Source organism: Miniopterus natalensis, chromosome 20 (assembly GCF_054644295.1).
Source record: "Miniopterus natalensis isolate mMinNat1 chromosome 20, mMinNat1.hap1, whole genome shotgun sequence".
Taxonomy (NCBI): Eukaryota; Metazoa; Chordata; class Mammalia; order Chiroptera; family Miniopteridae; genus Miniopterus; species Miniopterus natalensis.
In genome coordinates this window covers 24,164,860-24,184,845 of record NC_142100.1, presented here as the reverse complement: position 1 = coordinate 24,184,845, position 19,986 = coordinate 24,164,860, and the positions used below count along the sequence as shown (strand labels likewise).

Sequence of the window (19,986 nt, the reverse complement as noted above, 5' to 3'; positions counted from 1 at the left end):
CAGCAATTCCATTGCTACATATAGAAATGAAAGCACATGTTGACATAAAAACTTGTATACAAATGTCCATAGCAGCATTATTCATAATAGCCAAAAGGTAGAAACAACCCAAATGCCCATCAACTGATGAATGGATACACAAAAATGGGATATTATCCATACAATGAAATATTAATTTACCATAAAAATGAATAAAGTACCAACATGTCCTACAGCATGGATGAAACTTGAAACATTATGTTAAGTGAGAGGCCAGACACAAAAGACCACATGTTGTAGGACTTCATTTATATCAACTGCCCAGAAGAGGCAAATCTAGAGACAGGAAGTAGCTTAGTAGTTGCCAGAGGCTAAGGGAGAGAGGAGCTGGGAGTGGAAAGGGTGCAGAACTTCTTTCTTTTTGGAAGATGGAAATGTTCTTGAACTAGAGGTGATGGTTTGGTGATTGTACATTTCTGTTTACATATTAAAAACTGCCACATTGTATGCTTTAAAAGGGTAACTTTTATGGTATGTGAATTAGATCTCAAGTAAAAAGAAGTAAAGAAAAAGAAAATATACATTCCTGCCCCTGCCCATGATGTTCAAATATTTTCATGAAGGTCTAATCATGAGCGGTTTTAAATTCTCTTTTTTGTGCTTTTCCATATTTTCATTTCCTCAAAATGTGACAGATTTTTAATCAAAAGAATAAACTCATTCTATGAAAATTCTAAAAAGCACAGTAGAACCACATAGTCCTGGTTTTTTCACTCAGCAGCCAGCACTAAGCCTGAGAGATCCACGTGGAACCCTCCGCCCCGCCCACTCCTCTCCTGTGCTGCTGCCCTGTCTCACCTTGCCCACTCCAGTGAGCTCTGGGAATGAGCAAGGCCACCAGAGGCCAGTCAGTGTCTCCCTGTGCCCCACCAGGAAGCTGCAGGGCCTCACGGGAGAGCTGGGAAGAGGTCACGTCACTCAGTAAGGAGAGCTGTCCTAGGAGAGCCAGCAGCTGCTTGGCTCACACGCGTGCTTGTGAAAACTCAATGTCTCATTTCATAGGGCATTTCATAGGTGAAGTAAGGGGAAAGCAAAACCTTTTCGAACTTTATCAACTGTGAACTTGTTTGCCTCATCTCTGATGTCTTCAATGGTGGGGAGGTAAAGGTCTCTCGGGATGCCGCCGTTTTCCTCGTATAGGAATTCTACTGTCTGCCGGGCAATGTCCACCATGCCTGGAAAACAGAACAGCACTGCTAAGTCCCCAGAGGGCACATGATCTTCAGGTCAATCATGACATTGGCTTACTCCTAAAATGAAGCGATGAGCAAATCTTTCACACACTGCTGGGAAAACATAGCCTTTGGGGAAGGTAGCTGTGCAGAGTCTACCGAGTTTCAAGTACTCAGTGCCTTACTTCTAGGGATCGCTCCAGTCTCTCTCACAGAAACACAAGCACAAATGTGCAAAGGACTCTGTGTAGCGTTGCTGGTAAATATAGTAAACAATGGAAATAACAAAAATATTCATCAATACAGCATGGTTAAATGATGCATATTATGCAGTCATTTCATTTTCGTTTGGTCAAAGAACCAACAGTAGGACGAATGAAGAGTAAGGAGAAAGCGAGGGGAACTCTTCTCCTCCCTTATACGTTTCTGAGCTGAGTTTGATCTTTACTATAATAAACGCGTATTGCTTAGTGAAGAGAGACAGAGAGCTACATAACTGCTTCTATCCAGTACTGGCATCTGCTCTGTTCCTCCTTCCCGGGGAGAACACATCATATGCTCAATAGCAGCAGCAAGCATTAATTAATAAACCAAGTCAGTACATATCCAAAGCCCTGAAGACAACTGCACTGTGGGGCGGAGGGAGGTGGGGCACGACATCTTCCTTTGCTGTGGCCACCTCAGCTCCCACACAGAATGGGTCAAACAGTGGGCGTTGACAGCATCTGCTCTTAAACAAGGCTTATCGCCACCACACCATCTACCACTCCTTTACTTACTGGCCTTGCGGTAATGAAAAGGCAGAGCAATTTTCTGAGCACTCTTTAGAAGGGGGCTGAAATCAGAGAAGGGTGCTTAGAGAAACACATGTCAGAGAGAACAGGAAATGGGGCTGATATGAGAAGATTATGGAAAAGTAATCTCGCCACATTTTCCAAAGGAATACAGGGGAGCAGAAAAAATACTGTGCTATGTGCTGAGCAGGGACCGGGAGCTGGGAGAAAGCCAGACTCAGCCAGACCAGCATAGAGATGACTCATTAACCGCCATGAGCCCGGCCTCTTGGAGGTATCCTCTGGGTGCCATGAGCCATCTCCCGACCCTCCCCATCCTCCTGCAGGTTTGCCGCCACTATGCTGAAGGATGCTGTATTTGGAAGGCAAGTGTTTTAAGTTTAAGTTAATCTAGTTCAGCTGATTGGCCATGGTCACACAGATGGATCCCAAGAGAACACTTGAGGAAGATGCATCAGGGCCCAGAGGGGCTCCGGGCTGAGTCGCGTGGCCAGGAGTCGCAGCCACCCTGGGGTAGCCACACTTCCTGCTCTGCCGCCTATACTTCCCCTCCTCTGAGCGGGGAGCGGCGGAGGACAAGGCACACTTGGCCACAGGCATTCAGAATGGTCTGCGAACAAATGGTAAAAGAAAAAAGATCCTAATTTAAGCAGAACCATGTGGAAATAAAGGCACAGCAACCAATGATCATATATAAGAGCCTTCCATGCACATGCTGTAAAGTCTCTCTCCCCTTTTTTATTCTCTCCCAAAGCAGTAAGAGACACCAGGCTCCCTGAACACACAGGGCTTCATTTTTCTAAATTCAACCTTGTGGTTGCTGAATTAGCTCCTTGCAGGACTGGGCTGCCCTTGGCACCTATGCTGCCACTTCCTAATCTGTCCTCATGACAATGCAGTTTGTCGTTTCATTACTTGCTTCCCACTAGGATGTAAGGTCAGAGAGAGGGACCAGCTCGATCCTGGTCACAGAAGAGTCCTCATTCCCCAGCACAGGGCTGGCACTGGGAGGCACGTGCTGCATGCATGGAGAGATGTGTGAATGAACTGATGACAATACAAAAGCAACTGAAATAAAGCCCTCCTCACTCAGAAAACCCTCCTCACTTGGATGACGGGTGCTGCTGCTTCGAGGCCAGCAGGAAGGAATCTGGCATTACCTTTATTAAGTGAAAGCCAAGGCCATGGAGCTCAGTAAAGGCACAGGTAGAAGACACTGTTAGTCTATCCCACATTGAGATGAGCTTCCCTTTCCTGATTTACATCCTGTGTCACCTAAACACGTCTTCAAAGCATGAAGTGAGCCCCACAGGGGAACGTAACCACCGACCTAGCTGCAGAGCACCCTTGATCTGGTCCAGGCCCGACTTCCGCTCTGCTTCATTGCGGAAGCGTCTTCGGATAGTAGGAAAAACCTTGGTCTCCCACGCTTTCACCAGCAGAGCATAGTGGTCCTCCTGGAAGAAGGCAAACCCACGATCAGCGAGTGCCTCGTGCAGGCATTGGTCCTGCCCCAACTTACAGCTCTCACCCCTGAGGTTTTCACCCCTCACAGGCCAGTAAGGAAACACTGCGTGGACCACAATTCAGTATACCTCAGTTGCCAGGGGAGGTAACAGCTAGACTGGGGTGGTTCCCTCCTTCCCCCTAAAACCAACTTTACTACTGAATTACTATTTGAATTACTTTACTGCTGAATTGTTTCTCCAACATCCAGGCAAGTATTGGGCAAAAGAGCCCAACAGACATTTCTATTGATGTGTAGTTTAGAAAAGCAAGCACTCCAGAGTCACTGTTGAAACCCAATGACATCATTCAAAGTGTAACAATTCCAGCCTTGCATGCTCCAATCAAAACTATTCCTTGTGTGGCCTGTTGTGGGCAGCAGGAAGCTAAGTGGATGCTCTGGGTCTCCTACCTGTGGGACGTCATCGTCGTCATCGTCATCACTTTCGTCGTCTGCAATGGGAGGTGGGTGGGGGTCTGGGCCAGAGGTGATGAAATTCTCATAGCTAAGCTCTACTTTGTAATGACAGGAAGTGTCACTGTCGTATTCTGTAACAAAGCACAATGACAGTGAATTCTAGGCAAGACCAGGCCAGAAAAATCATGCACTTCTCACCTGGACAAATCAGATTCTCTTCATTTACATGATAGAAAGACTCCTAGGACTTGTAGGGATTTTCAAGGGCAGAGCCAGGGACTAACTAATTATTTATAATTACCCTGTATCCTACAATAGGTTTTATAGGTATAATTCAACTCAGAAGAATCTAGAAAGTTCTTCATCATAAGAATTAGACACTTAAGACTGTCTGCAAACCAGTATCCCAAGGGGCCAATATGACTTAGAGACATCTTTAGTTAGAAAAGCTCAGTTATATTCATTTTGACTATGAAATTTTTCAAATAATAGAAAGCTTTTTAGTGCACACCTATATACCCACCACCTGGATTCCACAATCACCATTTTATTATTCTTTGATGACCTCAGTTTTAAAATGATTCAAAGAAATGATCAACATTTTATTTATTTTATTTATTTTATATATTTTTATTGATTTCAGGGAGAGGAAGGGAGAGGGAGAGACAGAAACATCAATGATGAGAGAGTTGTCATTGATCGGTTGCCTCCTGCACACCCCCGACTGGGGATTGAGCCCGCAACCCAGGCATGTGCCCTGACTGGGAATTGAACCGCGATCTCCTGGATCCTAGGTTGATGCTCAACTGCTGAGCCATGCCTGGCCGGGCATGATTAACATTTTAAAATGAGGAGATTTCATATAAAATTCTGGAGTTTTTATCTCATAAAAAATGGACAGTCTTTCATGCTTGCACTTCCATGTGGCCACATTCCATGTGGCACTGAGTGGTGGCAGGCTTCCTGTATATGAGAGATGCACTTTCCAGTCTGCTATGCTTCCTCCTACTCCCCATTTCCTTTCACCGGGCCAGTTACCCTACTCCCCACGGGCATCAAAATGCGCCCATGTTCAATGGACTTCTGGAACTAACAGCATTCCCATTCCCAGGATGCAGTAGGGCCCTAGGAGGAGGTGGCTTACGTTGTTGAGCGGTGGCCACAGCCGCAATCCGGCATGGTGGCCCATGAGTGCCCGGGTCTGAAGCAATGCTGGTGCCAGCATCATTATCACTGTCAGATGCCATGGCAAAGGGCAGGGCCTCGAAGTTGGCGCTGATTTCCTCTGCCAGGTCAGTGCACAGGTCAGCAGCATTGCGGTGGGCCTGCCCTTCGGCATAGGCGAACGGGCGGGAGCCAAAATTAGCTCGAGTCTTGGTGTTCTGGAAAGGATGGGAAATAAAGGATTTAAGAGAACTTAAGCTTATATACTTTTAACACCCTGAGGTGTTCTGGAAAGGATGGGAAATAAAGGATTTGAGAGAACTTAAGCTTATATACTTTTAACACCCTGAGGTGTTCTGGAAAGGATGGGAAATAAAGGATTTAAGAGAACTTAAGCTTATATATTTTTAACACCCTGAGGTGACCCTCACTAAATGTCAAACCGTAAGAATGGTCCCAGCTATGGGGCAGCCAAGGGGCTGGTGTAACTGAGCACACCAGTGCTCAGAGCCCTGCCTGCCCTCACCTCGTGCTCTCACACTCTTTGCTACCCACAGTGACCTTTCTTGTTTCCAACACTGTTCCTTTCTACTTGATGCCACTGCATATGCTGTTCCCTTCACCTGGAACATACTTTCTTACAATTTTGTCTAGTAAGACCAATAAATATTCCAGATCTGGCTCAAATATCACTTCCTCAGGGTAATGAGGACATGGTCAGGTTTGCTTGATACCTGGTTTCATAAAGTCTACAACTTGCAAACACACTGTAATGATTAGTCTTATGCGTAGCTTGCCTGGCTGGCCACACGGTGCCAGATTAGCCATTATTTCTGGACGTGACTGGGCGGGAGTTTCTGGATGAGATTAACATTTGAATTGGTGGACTAAGTAAAGTAGATTTCCCCCTTCCAATGTGGTTAAGCATCTTCTAAAGTACTAAGGAGAATTTGTTTTCCGTCCCAACAAGATAACCTGCCTTTTTCTGAATGTGAACTACAGGCCACATCCCACCAGAGACGTCCTCGAGATAGGGTGAGAGGCGCTGCCCGCAGTATGTGAAGTACACCCGGCCCTTGGCTGGTTGCCCCGGAGGAGGTGGAGTCCCCTCAGTTCTCTCCCAGCCGATTCCTGCCACGTCACCTGTGGCAGAGAACAGGAAGTAAATGTGTTTTTCCCCTCTTACTATTAAATAAATGTCCAAATGCTAATAAGGCCACGCATCACTGGCTACCTTTGTTTTTATTTATTTATGCCATCATTTACATCTGAAAAAGACATGAAGTAACTGAATGTATTTAAATAAACATAAAGTTACAGTAGAAATAAACAATTTTGAAAAGAAAATGTTTAGAAAAAGAAAAATGCCTAGTGTCTGAATTAATTACCACAATTACACATTAAATTCAGCCTTTATTTTCCTGGCAGTCAAGACAAAAAGGAAAAACACTGGGTATGATTTTTTGAATGGATGAATACAAGGTTTTCTTTTGACACATGGACAATTACTTATGGCATGAAGGTAAAAAGGTAGTATTTTCTCAATATAGAAGATTTAGAAATTAGAGGAACAGAAGTAAATGTGACTCCTCAGTTACCAAATGAGGCTCTAAGGTAATGGCCTCATAAAATGACAGGTTTGGCGTATACTAGGAAACAGCTATGATGAGCGCTTGGTTTTCACTAAAAGACAAAATGCCTGTTTCCAGTTGCTAAGCTTATTTAATTTTAACCTACTTAGACCAAAACCTGGGAACAACAGAAATACAGAGGGTAAAAGAAAGCTCCCGCTGCACTCACCAGGAGAGAGGGTCACATCTAAGCGGACACTCTTCCACTGCAGTAAACTGGAGCCATTGTAGTGCACGGCCCGGCCATTGCTGTGGAGAAAACAAGGGGAGTCAAAGATGAGGCTAGTCCACCAGCACGGAGGCAGGGGAGCAGTGAGTGGGCCAAGGGGGTTCAGTGGCATGAAAGTAATTAGTAGAGAAATCCTAACAGCGATTCTCTTTCCCTAAACGTGAATATTTTTCCAACTAGTATTTTACACATTTGGGGGAATAGAGATTACAATGATATTACTTTAGTATTAAAGCACCCAACCCACTACTTTTTGTTAAGTAACAGTGATAGTAGCCACTTACTTATGGAAGAGACAAGTGCCCACTGGATTAGTCCAAGCCCCATCTCGCTTCTCTGCTTCTGTAGCAAAGCCAAAGGAAACGATCGGTCCAGTGTCGTCATCAGTATCTCCATAGGAAACAATTTCAATTTCCCAGTAAAAAGATGGGGCCTGAAGAAACACCAGAAGTAGCTATCAGAGGGCTCAACTTGCACAGCTGAACTAGATTTTTCTTTCAAATTTGAAGAGGTGACAGCCAGAGTGTCATGAGATTTCTCACCTGAACTGGTAGTGGTGAAGTGGCATAGATAAAGGTACCCCGGGGCAGACCGCCCCCAGCGCTGGGGTCAGCCAGGAAGGTGACAGAAGTAAGGTGTGATGAGAACATGCAGGCTCGAACAGGTGGGAACACTCTCGAGGGGCTCCAAGTTATCTCTTTGGGCTGCATTGGGGGAAAAATCTCATTCAACAGAATTGCAAACAAACCCTTTACTCCCTCAAAGAAGAAAAATAATTTTTACTTAACAGCATATCTTCCCCCCCCCCACCAAAGGAACCTTTTCTTTATTTAAAAAAGGCAGTTTCCTTCCCTATCTCAGTTCTGCTCTCTAGAAATAATCACTTTCTAAACTCTTTTAACTGTTAACTCTGATATTTACCTCTATTTCTCCTTCCATGCTTATGATGCTATTTTTTAAAAAATATATCTTTACTTATTTCAGAGAAAGGAAGGGAGAGGGAGAGATAGAAACATCAATGATGAGAGAGTCATTGATCGGTTGCCTCCTGCATGCCCCCGACTGGGGATCGAGCCCGCAACCTGGGCACGTGCCCTGATCAGGAATCAAATCGTGATTTCCTGGATCCTAGGCTGATGCTCAACCCCTGAGCCACACCTGGCCAGGCAGATGCTATTTTTAATATCCCATTAAGACATCATTTATCCTCTATTATGACAAAGAGATTTTAATTCCCACCTGCCTACTTCTCCTTACACACATGTACATGCACAGGTCCTCCTCCCCTCATACTCCCTGTGCAGCTATAGGACAAATTTTAGTTCAGTCGGTAATCAGAATTTATATTACTATGACTTAATATTTAGCTCAAAGCAACAAAGGAGTTTATGGTTATACTCCCTTTCTTCTTGGTTAGGTTGATTGCTTCAGTTTTCTACTTTTGTCGTTTTTAATGAATCTAATCATAAAATTTCAAGCTTCTCTATCAGATAAAAGCATATATTTTTTAAAACCCCTCCATTTCACTTTTATCCTAAAGAAAGAACTTAAAGATCAGCTCCAAGGATGCTCTGATGAAAACTGGACAAGATGTGGATTTGCAACAATGAGAACCTGAGTGAGTAAACTGAGGCACAAGCATATGCTGGACTATTAAGTTTCTATTGGCTGATGTGGAAAGATACTCACTACAGAAAGGAAAGAGCTACACACAAAGCAGTATGGACTACAGAAACCCATTTTTGTTAAAAAAAATAAATTATAGGTAACTGGAGATGTTGAGATTTCAGGAGACATTTCTTTATATATATATATTTATTTAATTTTTTTTGGAAATAATTCCAAACCTATGAGAATACTGCAAGTTTTATACACTCTTACTAAGATACACAGATTTTTTTGAAATATAATCCACATAACATATAATTTACCCATTTAAAGTGTACAATTCAATGGTTTTTAGGATATTCAGGGTTGTGCAACCATCACCACGACCTAATTTTAGAACATTTTTGTCCCCCTTAAAAGAAACCTTTGCCCATTAATAGTTACTCCCCACCCCTCACCCCCAGCTCCTGGCAGCAAGCAATCTGCTTTCTGTGTCTATGGATTTGCCTGCTCTAGACATTTCATATAAAGGGAATCATACAACACGTGGTCTTTTGTGACTCGCTTCTTTTGCTCAGCATAATTTCAAGGTTTACTCATACTGGAGTGTGTATTACTACAGTGTTATTTCTGAAGACTGAACAGTATTCCACTGTATGGATATACCACACTTCACGCATCCATTCATTAGCTGATGGACACTCAGGTGGTGTCCCCTCTCTGGCTATTATGAAGAGTGCTGCTGGGGGCAGTCACAGATAAGCTAATCGTTAACAATTTACAACTTCCACTTTTTAATCACTGCTTCATTCTCTCTCTACACATCCTTATTGTTATGAGATAGACTACAGATCTAAAACTTTTAAAAAGTTTTCTTTTTCTGTTACTGATAACATAGATATTTACAAATTAATGAGTTCTGCTCCTCTGCTGTAATCTCTCAATACTCAGGCTGTCAAATCAATGTGCTTTGACATTCCAAGATGATAGCATGTCCCTGCAGAATATACACCTCTAAACGGCTTTGCAAACGCTCACTCTAAATACTACTAATGTGCCAGCCAGACAGTCTTCAGTGCTGGGAGCTGCACTCGGGCAGGAGGCATGGGGCCTGCCGAGGGCTCACCTGTCTCCGGTCGGCCTGCAGGGGAGGTGGTGGGGGCCGAGCGCAGTCCCGGTAGAGCATCCGCAGCCGCTCGCACTGCACCTCCACGACGGCCAGGCGCTCTCCTGGAGGGGACACAGCGAATATGTGGAAACAGGTCCTACAACCCTGAGAGGGCTCCAGCTCTTTTGGAGTAGGGTCAAAGCAATAAAATGCTTGCAGAGATTATTCAAATTCTTACAAAAGAGCAAATATCCTCAGCCATCTTTGTCTACTCCACGTAGCTCAGCAGCAGAGCAATGGGGCCAAGAGCACAGGGATCTGAGCTGGGCTGCCTGGGTTCAGAATCTGACTCCCTTCCTCAATATCTGACATCTCACTTCCAGTACAGGGAGCATAACAGTGCCTGTGCCTCACAGGGTGGTTGTGAAGATGAGATGAAAAATTCAGGAGAGGCTTTAACCAAGTCCCTCTCATGGGGCAAACACTCAAATGAAAGCTGTTATTATCATCTAACAAATGAAGGCTATTACTCTAAGTGGATTTTTTAAAAGTCCAACACCAACTGAACATCTCCTATATGCAAGGCACAGTGCTAGATGCTGGAGAGTACAAAGATACAAGAGCAGAAGTCCTCAATCCAGGAACAGAGATAAGACATGTACAGGCCTACATACATATAATACAGAACATAGTACAAGGCTGTAGTATGTTATTATATGATATAAGGCACAAACACAGGCTCGATGAGTGAGTGGTGACTTCATTCCAGGATCCAGAAAGGCTTAATGAAGACAGTATTAAATTAGACCTTGGAAAACACAGGATTTCAATAAGCAGAGGAGAAAGGGAATTCTGAGTCACTTGGCACTATGAAAATAGAATAATCAAGAGTCAGATGTCTCAGGAGTACCTTACATGACACACAAACATTTATTCAAAATGGACCAAAGACCTAAAAAGACCTATAGCTATATAACTATAAAACTCTGAGAATGTAGGTATAAATCTTCATGACTTTAGATTGGGCAGTGGTTTCTTAGATATGACACCCAAAGCACAAATAAGTAAAAGAAAATTAGATAAACTGGACTTCATCAAAATGAAAAGTTTTTGTATTAACATGTCAAAAACAGTCTGAGTATCACGTAAAACAGGGAAGTCAGAGAGGAGAACTGAATCCAGAGTGAATAATGACGATGGTTTTAAAATTGGCATATTCGTGAGGCTGGGGTCCTTCTAAGAGGAACAGCTGCCAGGCCTGGGCCTTGAGGGCAGGACGGCCCACACAGAAGCTGGGACAGCACAGGAGAGGCAGCCAGAGAAGGTGGGTCTGGGCGGACCTCTGAGCACAAAATAAGATTGAGGACTTTTTCTGGTTTCTGTAAGACTTTTCTTCAGTTTCAAAATCTGTTTCCTATGCTACTTCAGCCAAGGGATTAAGTTAACTTCTCAGGAATATTTCTTCATGAAAAAAAAGCTCTGTAGCACCATCTTCCTACATCAAATGGAATTAGATACTCTTCTTTGGATTGGAGAAACTATAACATTTAGATATGAGTTAGTTAAAATTACAATGGTCAAATCTTATTTCATCCCACATAGTAAAATAATGGAAGGAATTCATTGAATTTTTTTTTCATTTTAGAGACTCGATAATATGATTGCCTATAAATTTTATAACATTTTCATATATGAAATAAAAAATATTAACACATTACAAATAAAAATCAAAGAACTTTCTCTTCTACCCACCACCTTGAATCTTCTTTATGAAACATCATTTCTTCTAAGCATGTCTATGACTCCTTGAAGGCTATGAGCATCCACTGTTGTTTTGCAAAGTAACCCAGATGCTGTGGGGGAGGGGTTTACAGGTAAATGGGGAATCAGCAACTTTATATTTGACAACACAGGGTGCTATTTTAGAATATAAATCGATGTATATAAGCTTATAGTCTTCTCTTCTGTAGCAATTACTAAGTACTTCTCATACGTTTCTCTCCAACCCTCTGTCACCACAGAGTTCTTTTCCACTAGGAAAAAGGGGTTAGGCGGGATGTTAGTAAAACCATTTGAGATCACTGCTCTAAATTATTATAATTTCTAGTCTATATACTGAGCACTGAAGTTAATTTCACAGATTAAGACCTCTTTATTTCATAAAATGTATAAAAGAGGATACTCAGGAAGAGTCCTATAGAAAAGCAAGTGATTAATTCCGCAAGTTATATGCTTGCTAAAATCATTCAAAAGTGTCTTATATGCAACCTAAACCAAGAATATTAAAAAGCAGAGGCAGGGAACTAAGGACCTATCACAAGTATAACATTAAATTACGGGCAAAAATTAGTCAGAAGTAACTTCGCCTAAGAAGTCTAGCAAAGTCCTTCTCTTCTGTCCTGTTTCTCTGTTCTCGGGGTTTCTCTGAGTTTTAACAAGTCCCTGGCTCCACAGCTCTACGTGTGTTAGAAGAAGGGGACTTGAGAAGTAAAACAGGTACAAAAGAGGACACGCTGAAAGGCAACAACGCCAGAAATCACCACTGTGTGGGAAAGGGCAGAAACGAGATTACACAGTGACTGAAAACGCAACCAAAACGAGGACCAGTAAGTAATGTGAACAAGGCGACCAGAAGAAGCATAAACAAAAACTGCTCAGGAAGCTCAAGGCTAATTTCTCCCTCACAGCTGATGAGAATGCTGCTACTGGAAGAGTGAGGAGCCAATGCCGCCCCAATTGTGAGCCATTTCATACAGGGTCCAATTATATCCTTGGGACAAAGCATGAACTTTCACTTAAAGCACCCAGGCAACTACCAGTTTACAGGAAATCTGAGGACAAAAGGACACAGTAAATGACACCATAGGGATACAATCGGCAAAACCCAGACTGTGGGAAACCTTTCAACAAATAAATCGCAAGGGGAAAAATGATACTGAGGGGAATCTAGATTTTAAAAGAAATCTAAAAGACACGGCAATGAATTACTGTATCAACTTTGCTTGGATCCTGATTCAAATAAACAAATGTAAAAACAAGTATGACTTTTTGAGAGAATTAGAAAGCTGAACATTGAATAGATATTTAATAATATTAAAAAATTACTGTTAATTTTTTAGATGTGATCATGGCATAGTGGTTATTTTTTTAAGAGTCCTTATTTTTTTTAGAGACACATACAAAAATATTTACGGATAAAGTATCTCAAAATCTGCTTAAAAACAATCAGGAGGGTACAGCATAGATGAAACAGGGTTGGCCATGAGTGATAACTATTGAAACCAGGTGATGGGAACATGTGGGTTCACTATATCAGTCTCCCTATTTTTGTATTTGTTTAAACTTTTTCATAAGCACACAAAGAAACACACACACACACACACACACACATAAAGGTGGGTGTTAATGCAAACTCCTGACTTTGAATTCAAATGCAGCTGATCGCAATAGTCAGCAAGTATCTCCATCCCTAAGGACCATTCATAAACGGATCTAACAGGGAAATAAAGGCAATGAGCTAATATAAATGGAGGAAAAGAACTCTGACATGGTCCTTAAGTTAACCTGAGAAGTACCTATTTCTGTTATCAAATTATAATGTGCTGACAAAAACTCAGTAAGATAAGGTAAGACACTTCCCATACAGGTACTCACCAGCACTGCATTCCTGGGCTACTAGGTTAAGAACTTCAACAGCTGCTGGGCACTGTTGTATGAATTCTTCACAAAATAAGCTGTCTTCTAAAAGCTGGGCCATGACCAGGCATGCTCTTAATGTTAAAAGATTTACAATATTTCAAAGTCATCAATGTTCATTCTCTAAAAAGTCAACTGTGAAAAACATTTCAATCAATTTTGTCCCCTAATTTACAACAAGGTTCAAACTCCCCCTTCCTCTTGCTTTTTTCTGAACTGGACTGGTCTGGAAATACATAAATAACTTCTCTTTTCCCACATAGTAACTGCTGACACTGCACAGCCAATCAGAAAAGGGAAAAACGGTTGTCTCCTCCATTAAATGGAGACACAAAGTGCCAGGTGAGAAATCTGCATTGTCTCAAAAGCTTTCCCTAAACTGCGCTGCATGGGCAATATTAGTGGTTTGGGAACAAGAGGAACTCAGACACTTGGAATATCTGTATTGTTTTCATTCTCACCTGATTCAAAATACACGAGAGCTTTCTGAGAAGTCTCATTATCAAAAGTGAAACTTGTTTCTGTTGTTTAATGGTAAATGGATGTATCTGCAGGAAAAGACTGCTTTTCTTTCCAACGCCAACACTTGTGAGCATTCCCTAGGTTTCTCGTTACCAGTCTGGACAGTGATGGAGCAGGTGCATACACACTAAGGTTTCCTGAACCATTTAAAAGAGGCCAAGTGACAGAGGGATTCCTGTGATAGAACTAAGTGCTTTTACCAAAGCAAATCAGGGGAACCTTCTGTATGCATTCCATACAGCACATTTTGATTATTTATTTTTATAGGGGAACAGCTCAACTTTATTACAAAGTGCAAAGATTGGGGCCCCACCAAGGACCCTGCCTCTGCAGCCTATACCATCTCGGCACATCAGGGGGTCTTTGGAGGGTGCTCACCTTGTTCTTATTTCAGCCAGGAGCCGAACAACTGCCATCACAGGAGCCGACCCATCTCCTGTTGCAGGAAGTGAGGTGTGAATAGAGAGACTTCCCTCCTGAGGAAGCAACATGGACTGGACTGCCTGTACTACCTTCTCAGTAATGGACAGTTTATGAAGAGGCAATGCCTGATGGTGGGGGGGGCATGGCAAAAAGTTAAATTCAAGTAGTTAGTTTATAAGAAATGAGGGTGTTATTATCTGGAGTTAATTCTCAAAATACCAGTTAAAAAAATAAAATCACCATACAGAAAATTACAAACTAGACCAAGACAATTAAAAATACAACACAATGAAATATTTCTAACCCAAGAATTGAATTTTGGCATTGAGATAAGAATTTTCACACAGATGTGACTATTAAATAATCATACCCAATAAATAAATATACATCGCAAGTAAATTTAAGACAACCAGTATCTGTATTTCCATACTGTGCATACTACTCATCACAGTGTGGTTGCCATTTGCAGTGACACTTTATAATGCATTTAAAATCACCTTACCTCAGATCTTGGAACACAAAGTCTAGACAACGGAATAGTCAGTGTGTCTGATGCTTGCGAAGTCTTTCTACAGTCTATGGGTGGGAATCTGACTGTAGCTATACCTTCCTGTTCATTGATAGAAGCCACTATTCCGATGCTTCCTGATATTCCTCTGCCTAAAACCTAGAGACACAGATGGATCAGCACCACCTACAGGCTCTGACAGTCAAGCAACTCTACAGGTGACAAGTAGGAAGAGTAAGTTCACAGCTGTCATTATGGGCATTACAGTAACAATTTATTATGATGCTGACACTAAGTCCTGAACATGAGTTACAGCAACAGGTCCTAAAACCTGTTAAGGTGACCACGGTATGATTTAATCTCAAAACTTTCAATTCTAAAATACTGCCAATATTAACGACACCACGGGATGCAAATATTACAGTTAACACCACATAGTATTATTCTAATATTTAAATAGTGTGCAACAATGGGGATTAGAATTCACGAGTTTCTCAGATTCCTTATTTAGCTTGAAGGACCAAGGATTTTTGTCCAACTAGGTGGACAACACTCATCTTACAGATGGTCAATTGATCAATGGATGCTCACATTTGGGAAAAAGCAATGATGGGAGGACAGGGTGGCTGGTTACCTGAACCTCAGACCCTGTCTTGATTGTCTCTTTGAAGCCTCCAAGTGCACACAGTGCGGCAACAGCCTGGCGGGCAATCCTCTGAAGTTTGGCGAGTTTTCTGCCACTACTGCTTCCATTTTCCAGAATGCTTTCTGCATATTTCCCCAGTTGTGGAATGTACATCAGTGCACGAGACAGAACCTAAACATAAGCAGCAGCCCGTGGAGGAGGAGTCAGAGCTTTGGTCATTTTGATACTAAGGGAGATGAAGTGTCTATGACAGTGACTAGGACCCATGTGCTGAAGGAACTGGGGGGGGGGGGGGGGGATGAAATAACTATTAGGCAAGACCACTGGGATTCCTGCCATATTTGCCTTAGGTACCTGGGCAGAACTGGAAATACACAATCTCAAAATATGGGAGCAATAACGATGCGTTAATAAAATCCCTAAAGCAAAGCAAAAACTTATCTGAAGGAAAACCATTACGGCATACTGCCCACGTCTCATCACCCATTACCTTTAGGACGCGGTACATAGAGTTCACTTGACGAATGACTATGGGAAAGGGGAACTGATTACAGATTTCCAGCTTCACTGGTAATGATGAATTACTGACAGAGCACTTAGGAAGCGTAACTCACAGAGGCCTCTGTAGACTTAGCAAGTACCCTTCACAAATGCAATAACCAAGGCTGCGTGGTTTCCTAATGTTGGTACTACTAGAACATGAGCAAGAGGAGAAACAAGGGGTGCCATTCTTTCCCTGAGAACTCTGTTCTGTCTTCTGCAAGATTAGAACTGGCAGTGACAGGAGATGTAGGTCAAGAGTTGAAACTACTAAATCAAAGCAAATTCAAGGGGAAAAACAGGTACAAGCATAACTGGCCAATCTGGGAAATCCCATTTTACTGAAAATGTCCCCTGTGAGGCATGATTCTAAAGGAACCCTACCTCCCTTCCTCAGTTAGGCAGGGACACCACACTGACCTTTTCTGCTGTAGTGGTCCATATCTGAGCGGCGTTTGATTCAGGGGCCATCAGCAAGCTATGCAGCAAGGCGATCACTTCCGCTGCCATGCTGTTTGCCACATGCCCACTGATGAAGGGGCGGACGGGGTCAGTCCTGCAAGTGCCAATGGGGAAAGCTATCAGTGCCCAGTGCCATGGTTAAGAATGGGAAGAAATGGCTTTAGTATTGGGCTCGGATGAAAACATTTTCTATTTATACAAGAAAATAGATTGCATTGATTGAGAAAAAGCTGTTTTCATTGGGAAGAAATCACCTCTCTCATATTCTCTCTGGTAACTGAAGACTCCTCTGAAACAATGGACCCCAACCTTTGACTGTGTAAGTCCTCAGGCTCGAGAAGAGGTACTGCCTGTATCTATCTGCGCCTGCTCGAAAGCACAGAACACTTGGCACAAACTCCCCAGAGTCAACACTCATTCATCCTTTCCTCTCCCAGAAAGAGGGTTATGTATACAGCTGGGATGGTGCAAAGTACTGTTTGGAAGAAGTAAAGGCAGCAAGGCCAGAGTTCACTAACACTCAAGACAACTGTGGCTGGTGCTTCTGGTAGTGGCCTTTCTCAGAACAACAATCCTCTGGTTATAGGTTGTCCTCTCAGCCAGGAGGGTCTCCCTGCTCATCCATCACAACCTCAGGTGAGTATTTTAAGCCCTGAGTCCCCATTTCCAGCAGGTCAAGGGGTTGATATAAAATTAAAACCCTAAAAACAAACCCATCACAAAGTAAATGTGAGAAGTGTGTGGACGGGCTCGACCCTATGAAAGGTTTTACCTCGCAAGATCAGAGTTCCTCTCTCGGCAAATGGAGGTCTGTGCAGTTTTCTTTTTGTCGCCCGTGGACAGTCCACTCACAGTCTCTGGGTTGACCGATTCTACCGGTGGCCCGACACTGACAATGAGGCCCGACTGTGCCCACTTGGTTGCTTTCCGGAGAGCAGCGGCAGCCTCTTCTGTGATCACTTCACAGCAGCCACCCTGCAGGGCAGTTTGAAGAGTTCTCGATAGTCATGTCACTCTTCTCATCACTATACTTTGTAAAACCTGTTTTTCCAATTACCAAACCAATCCAGGTTCATTTTCAAAAATTCAAATATTAAGATATTATATGTAGGAAGGGAAATTCCCCACAACGTCCCATGTCCTCACCTAGACACAGATAATGGTTAGTCTTCTAGATGTTTTCCATGCAAATTCTGACTTACATAATCATGGATCACCCTACATACACAGTTTTTCCATTTATTTCTACCAGTTATCAAAATACCATGAACGTGTTCCTATGTTGGTACATAAAGAGTTATCTGACTTTTTTTTATAGTTGTACAGTATTTTACTATGTGAATATAACAATGTATAATTTTTTTATCATTTAAATATTGAGATATCATTGACATATAACAATTTCTTTAACCACTCCCCTATTTATATGTACACATATTCTACTTTGCTCTTTACAAACAAAGCTGTGAAGAGCATGGTTTTCTCTGGACTCTGGAGAATGCCTCCATACCCTCACCTTGCAAATAATGGGTACTGCCAATCTTTCTTAACTTTACCCATCTGCCAGGTGAAAAATGACACATTACTGTTTTTATTCCTTTCCTTTATTTATATATTGTATAATTTGTGAGCCTGTGCATGTTTTTAATATTTTGATGGGCTATTTGTCTTTTTTTCTTATTATCTATTATTACTCTTTAACCGCCTTTCATCTATTATTACTTTTAAAGTATTTTTAGGCTGTAAAACTTTCCTAACAGAGCTAAGAAAAAACTTCTAGGCCAAAATCAAGAGTTCTCTTTTACATTTTAACATTAATGATAAATTGATTTGACTACTTCTCTTGAAAATGGTCCCAGTTAAGCCACTGACTTCAATGTCTTACCCTGCATCTTTGTGGGAACTTGAATTCATTAAAAAAAAATTTCTTGTGAAAACCTGAAGCAGGGCAATGTTCTTTAATCGTGGGTCTTGTCAGAGCAGGTGTCTCCATATTAGGGTTACCTTGGTCATGTCTCGATCCATTTTCACAACTTTCTCCATGTTGGCACCCGTACCAAGTCGGAAGGGCCGTCCTTCAGAGCTACTAAAAAGGGAAGGAAAGAAAGGCAAGGATCTTACAGGCATGGTCAAAGGTGGGGGCTGCATGCCATGAGGCAACTCAGTAATGGTCAGGCCACCATTATAGGTTTTTAAAATCCACAGTAAGACTCATTCTCCCAAAAATAAAATGATCTTCTATTGCTTAATTATAGCACTTTAAGGAATCAAAACAACAGCTGTTTTTAGAGTTTAAAAAGAATTAAAAACCTATGTGAAAATGATGTACAAACTAAAGAGCTGAATGAAATTGAGAGTCTGAACCTATAATAAAGGGAAGGCCGGGCACACACCAGGCACTCATTAAGTGACCAGAATCCCAAAGTAGGGGAGTTTATCAACAGCATAGAGTCGATGCCTTGGTGGGAATGACTGGATCTCCCTTTCTAATAATTCAGCTTCCTCTGCCACCAAATTTACACTATGACATTTTGCAATGCCCAAGATATTTCTTGGAGATTTCCTCATCTAAGCACTGACCGGCCCTGATCCTGTTTAATTTATGCCAGCAGCCCATTAATGCTTTCAGTTGCCATGATGGCAGACAAGGGACCCAATTATGAAGATAACATCATCATGAAATCATTTATTTAAAGAGAGGACTCTTCCACCTGAGACATAAATACCTGCTCTACATTCCCTTGTGTTCCATGGCTGGCCTTCCTGTTGTCCTGGATCCCACTAATAGGGCCCCGCAGATTTATAATCATCGGACAATAATGACATATTTCTACTTCCTTGTTGGGCAATTATACCATTCATACTTCAATGAATAAAAACTTTTAAAAAGGTCCTCTTATTTCTCCACCCCACAGTCAATGGTATCCTTAAATTTACTGATAGCTGAAGGACACCAATAACACTGCTTCCATGATTCCTTCTCAAAGCACAAGTCACACTGTAAACTCTCCATCAAGAGAGTTGGGTTTAGAGAGACAGTACTGAGATGTGGTTAAGTTGTGAATAGAGAGGCCTGTGTCTGCATTTCAGCTCAGCTTCAGTTTCTCTATCGGTAACAATAGTGATTTTGTCTTAGAATTGCTAAGAGGGCTGAGACAGTTAGCATATGTAAGGGGCTTAGCACAGGGCCTTCTACATAGTTAGTGCTTAATGACATGCAGCTATTAAATCACTGTCACCTTAGTAATGGCTGGAGAACTTCATGAGATGACTGGTCCTCCCGCTTGTGGATAAAGATAGAGAGCTTGCCATCCACTGCTTCACTCTCTTCCCCAGGATCTTTATCTCCTTTTAAGGAATTCTTGGGACTGGTTTTTGTCAGCGTGGTGTCAGGTTCGGAAGCGGTTGGAGAAAGAACTGTCTGACACCCTTTAAGCAAACAGAAAAATTGCAACATTCGTGCAGGGAGAACACTGGTTTTGGAATTTCTCTTCCTCCCCCTCTCCCGTGCCCTTTTCCA

The 19,986-nt window shown here is 42.3% G+C and overlaps 1 protein-coding gene across 2 annotated transcripts in view; it reads right to left on the bottom strand.

Moving 5' to 3' along the window:
• The window catches only part of HECTD4 (HECT domain E3 ubiquitin protein ligase 4), a 122,380-nt gene that overhangs the window by 27,920 nt on the left and 74,474 nt on the right, over nucleotides 1-19,986 (bottom strand). For both annotated transcript variants that reach the window (XM_087828682.1, XM_087828683.1), the window contains exons 37-53: nucleotides 19,706-19,895; nucleotides 18,471-18,552; nucleotides 17,239-17,441; nucleotides 16,425-16,560; nucleotides 15,453-15,635; nucleotides 14,813-14,977; nucleotides 14,266-14,435; nucleotides 13,324-13,439; nucleotides 9,688-9,791; nucleotides 7,496-7,657; nucleotides 7,238-7,386; nucleotides 6,894-6,973; nucleotides 6,073-6,236; nucleotides 5,074-5,311; nucleotides 3,924-4,060; nucleotides 3,336-3,462; nucleotides 1,077-1,214 (exon numbers count right to left, since the gene is read on the bottom strand). In XM_087828682.1, coding sequence (XP_087684808.1) covers nucleotides 1,077-1,214; nucleotides 3,336-3,462; nucleotides 3,924-4,060; nucleotides 5,074-5,311; nucleotides 6,073-6,236; nucleotides 6,894-6,973; nucleotides 7,238-7,386; nucleotides 7,496-7,657; nucleotides 9,688-9,791; nucleotides 13,324-13,439; nucleotides 14,266-14,435; nucleotides 14,813-14,977; nucleotides 15,453-15,635; nucleotides 16,425-16,560; nucleotides 17,239-17,441; nucleotides 18,471-18,552; nucleotides 19,706-19,895 — 2,544 coding nt within the window. The remainder of the gene's footprint in view (nucleotides 1-1,076; nucleotides 1,215-3,335; nucleotides 3,463-3,923; nucleotides 4,061-5,073; nucleotides 5,312-6,072; nucleotides 6,237-6,893; nucleotides 6,974-7,237; nucleotides 7,387-7,495; nucleotides 7,658-9,687; nucleotides 9,792-13,323; nucleotides 13,440-14,265; nucleotides 14,436-14,812; nucleotides 14,978-15,452; nucleotides 15,636-16,424; nucleotides 16,561-17,238; nucleotides 17,442-18,470; nucleotides 18,553-19,705; nucleotides 19,896-19,986) is intronic.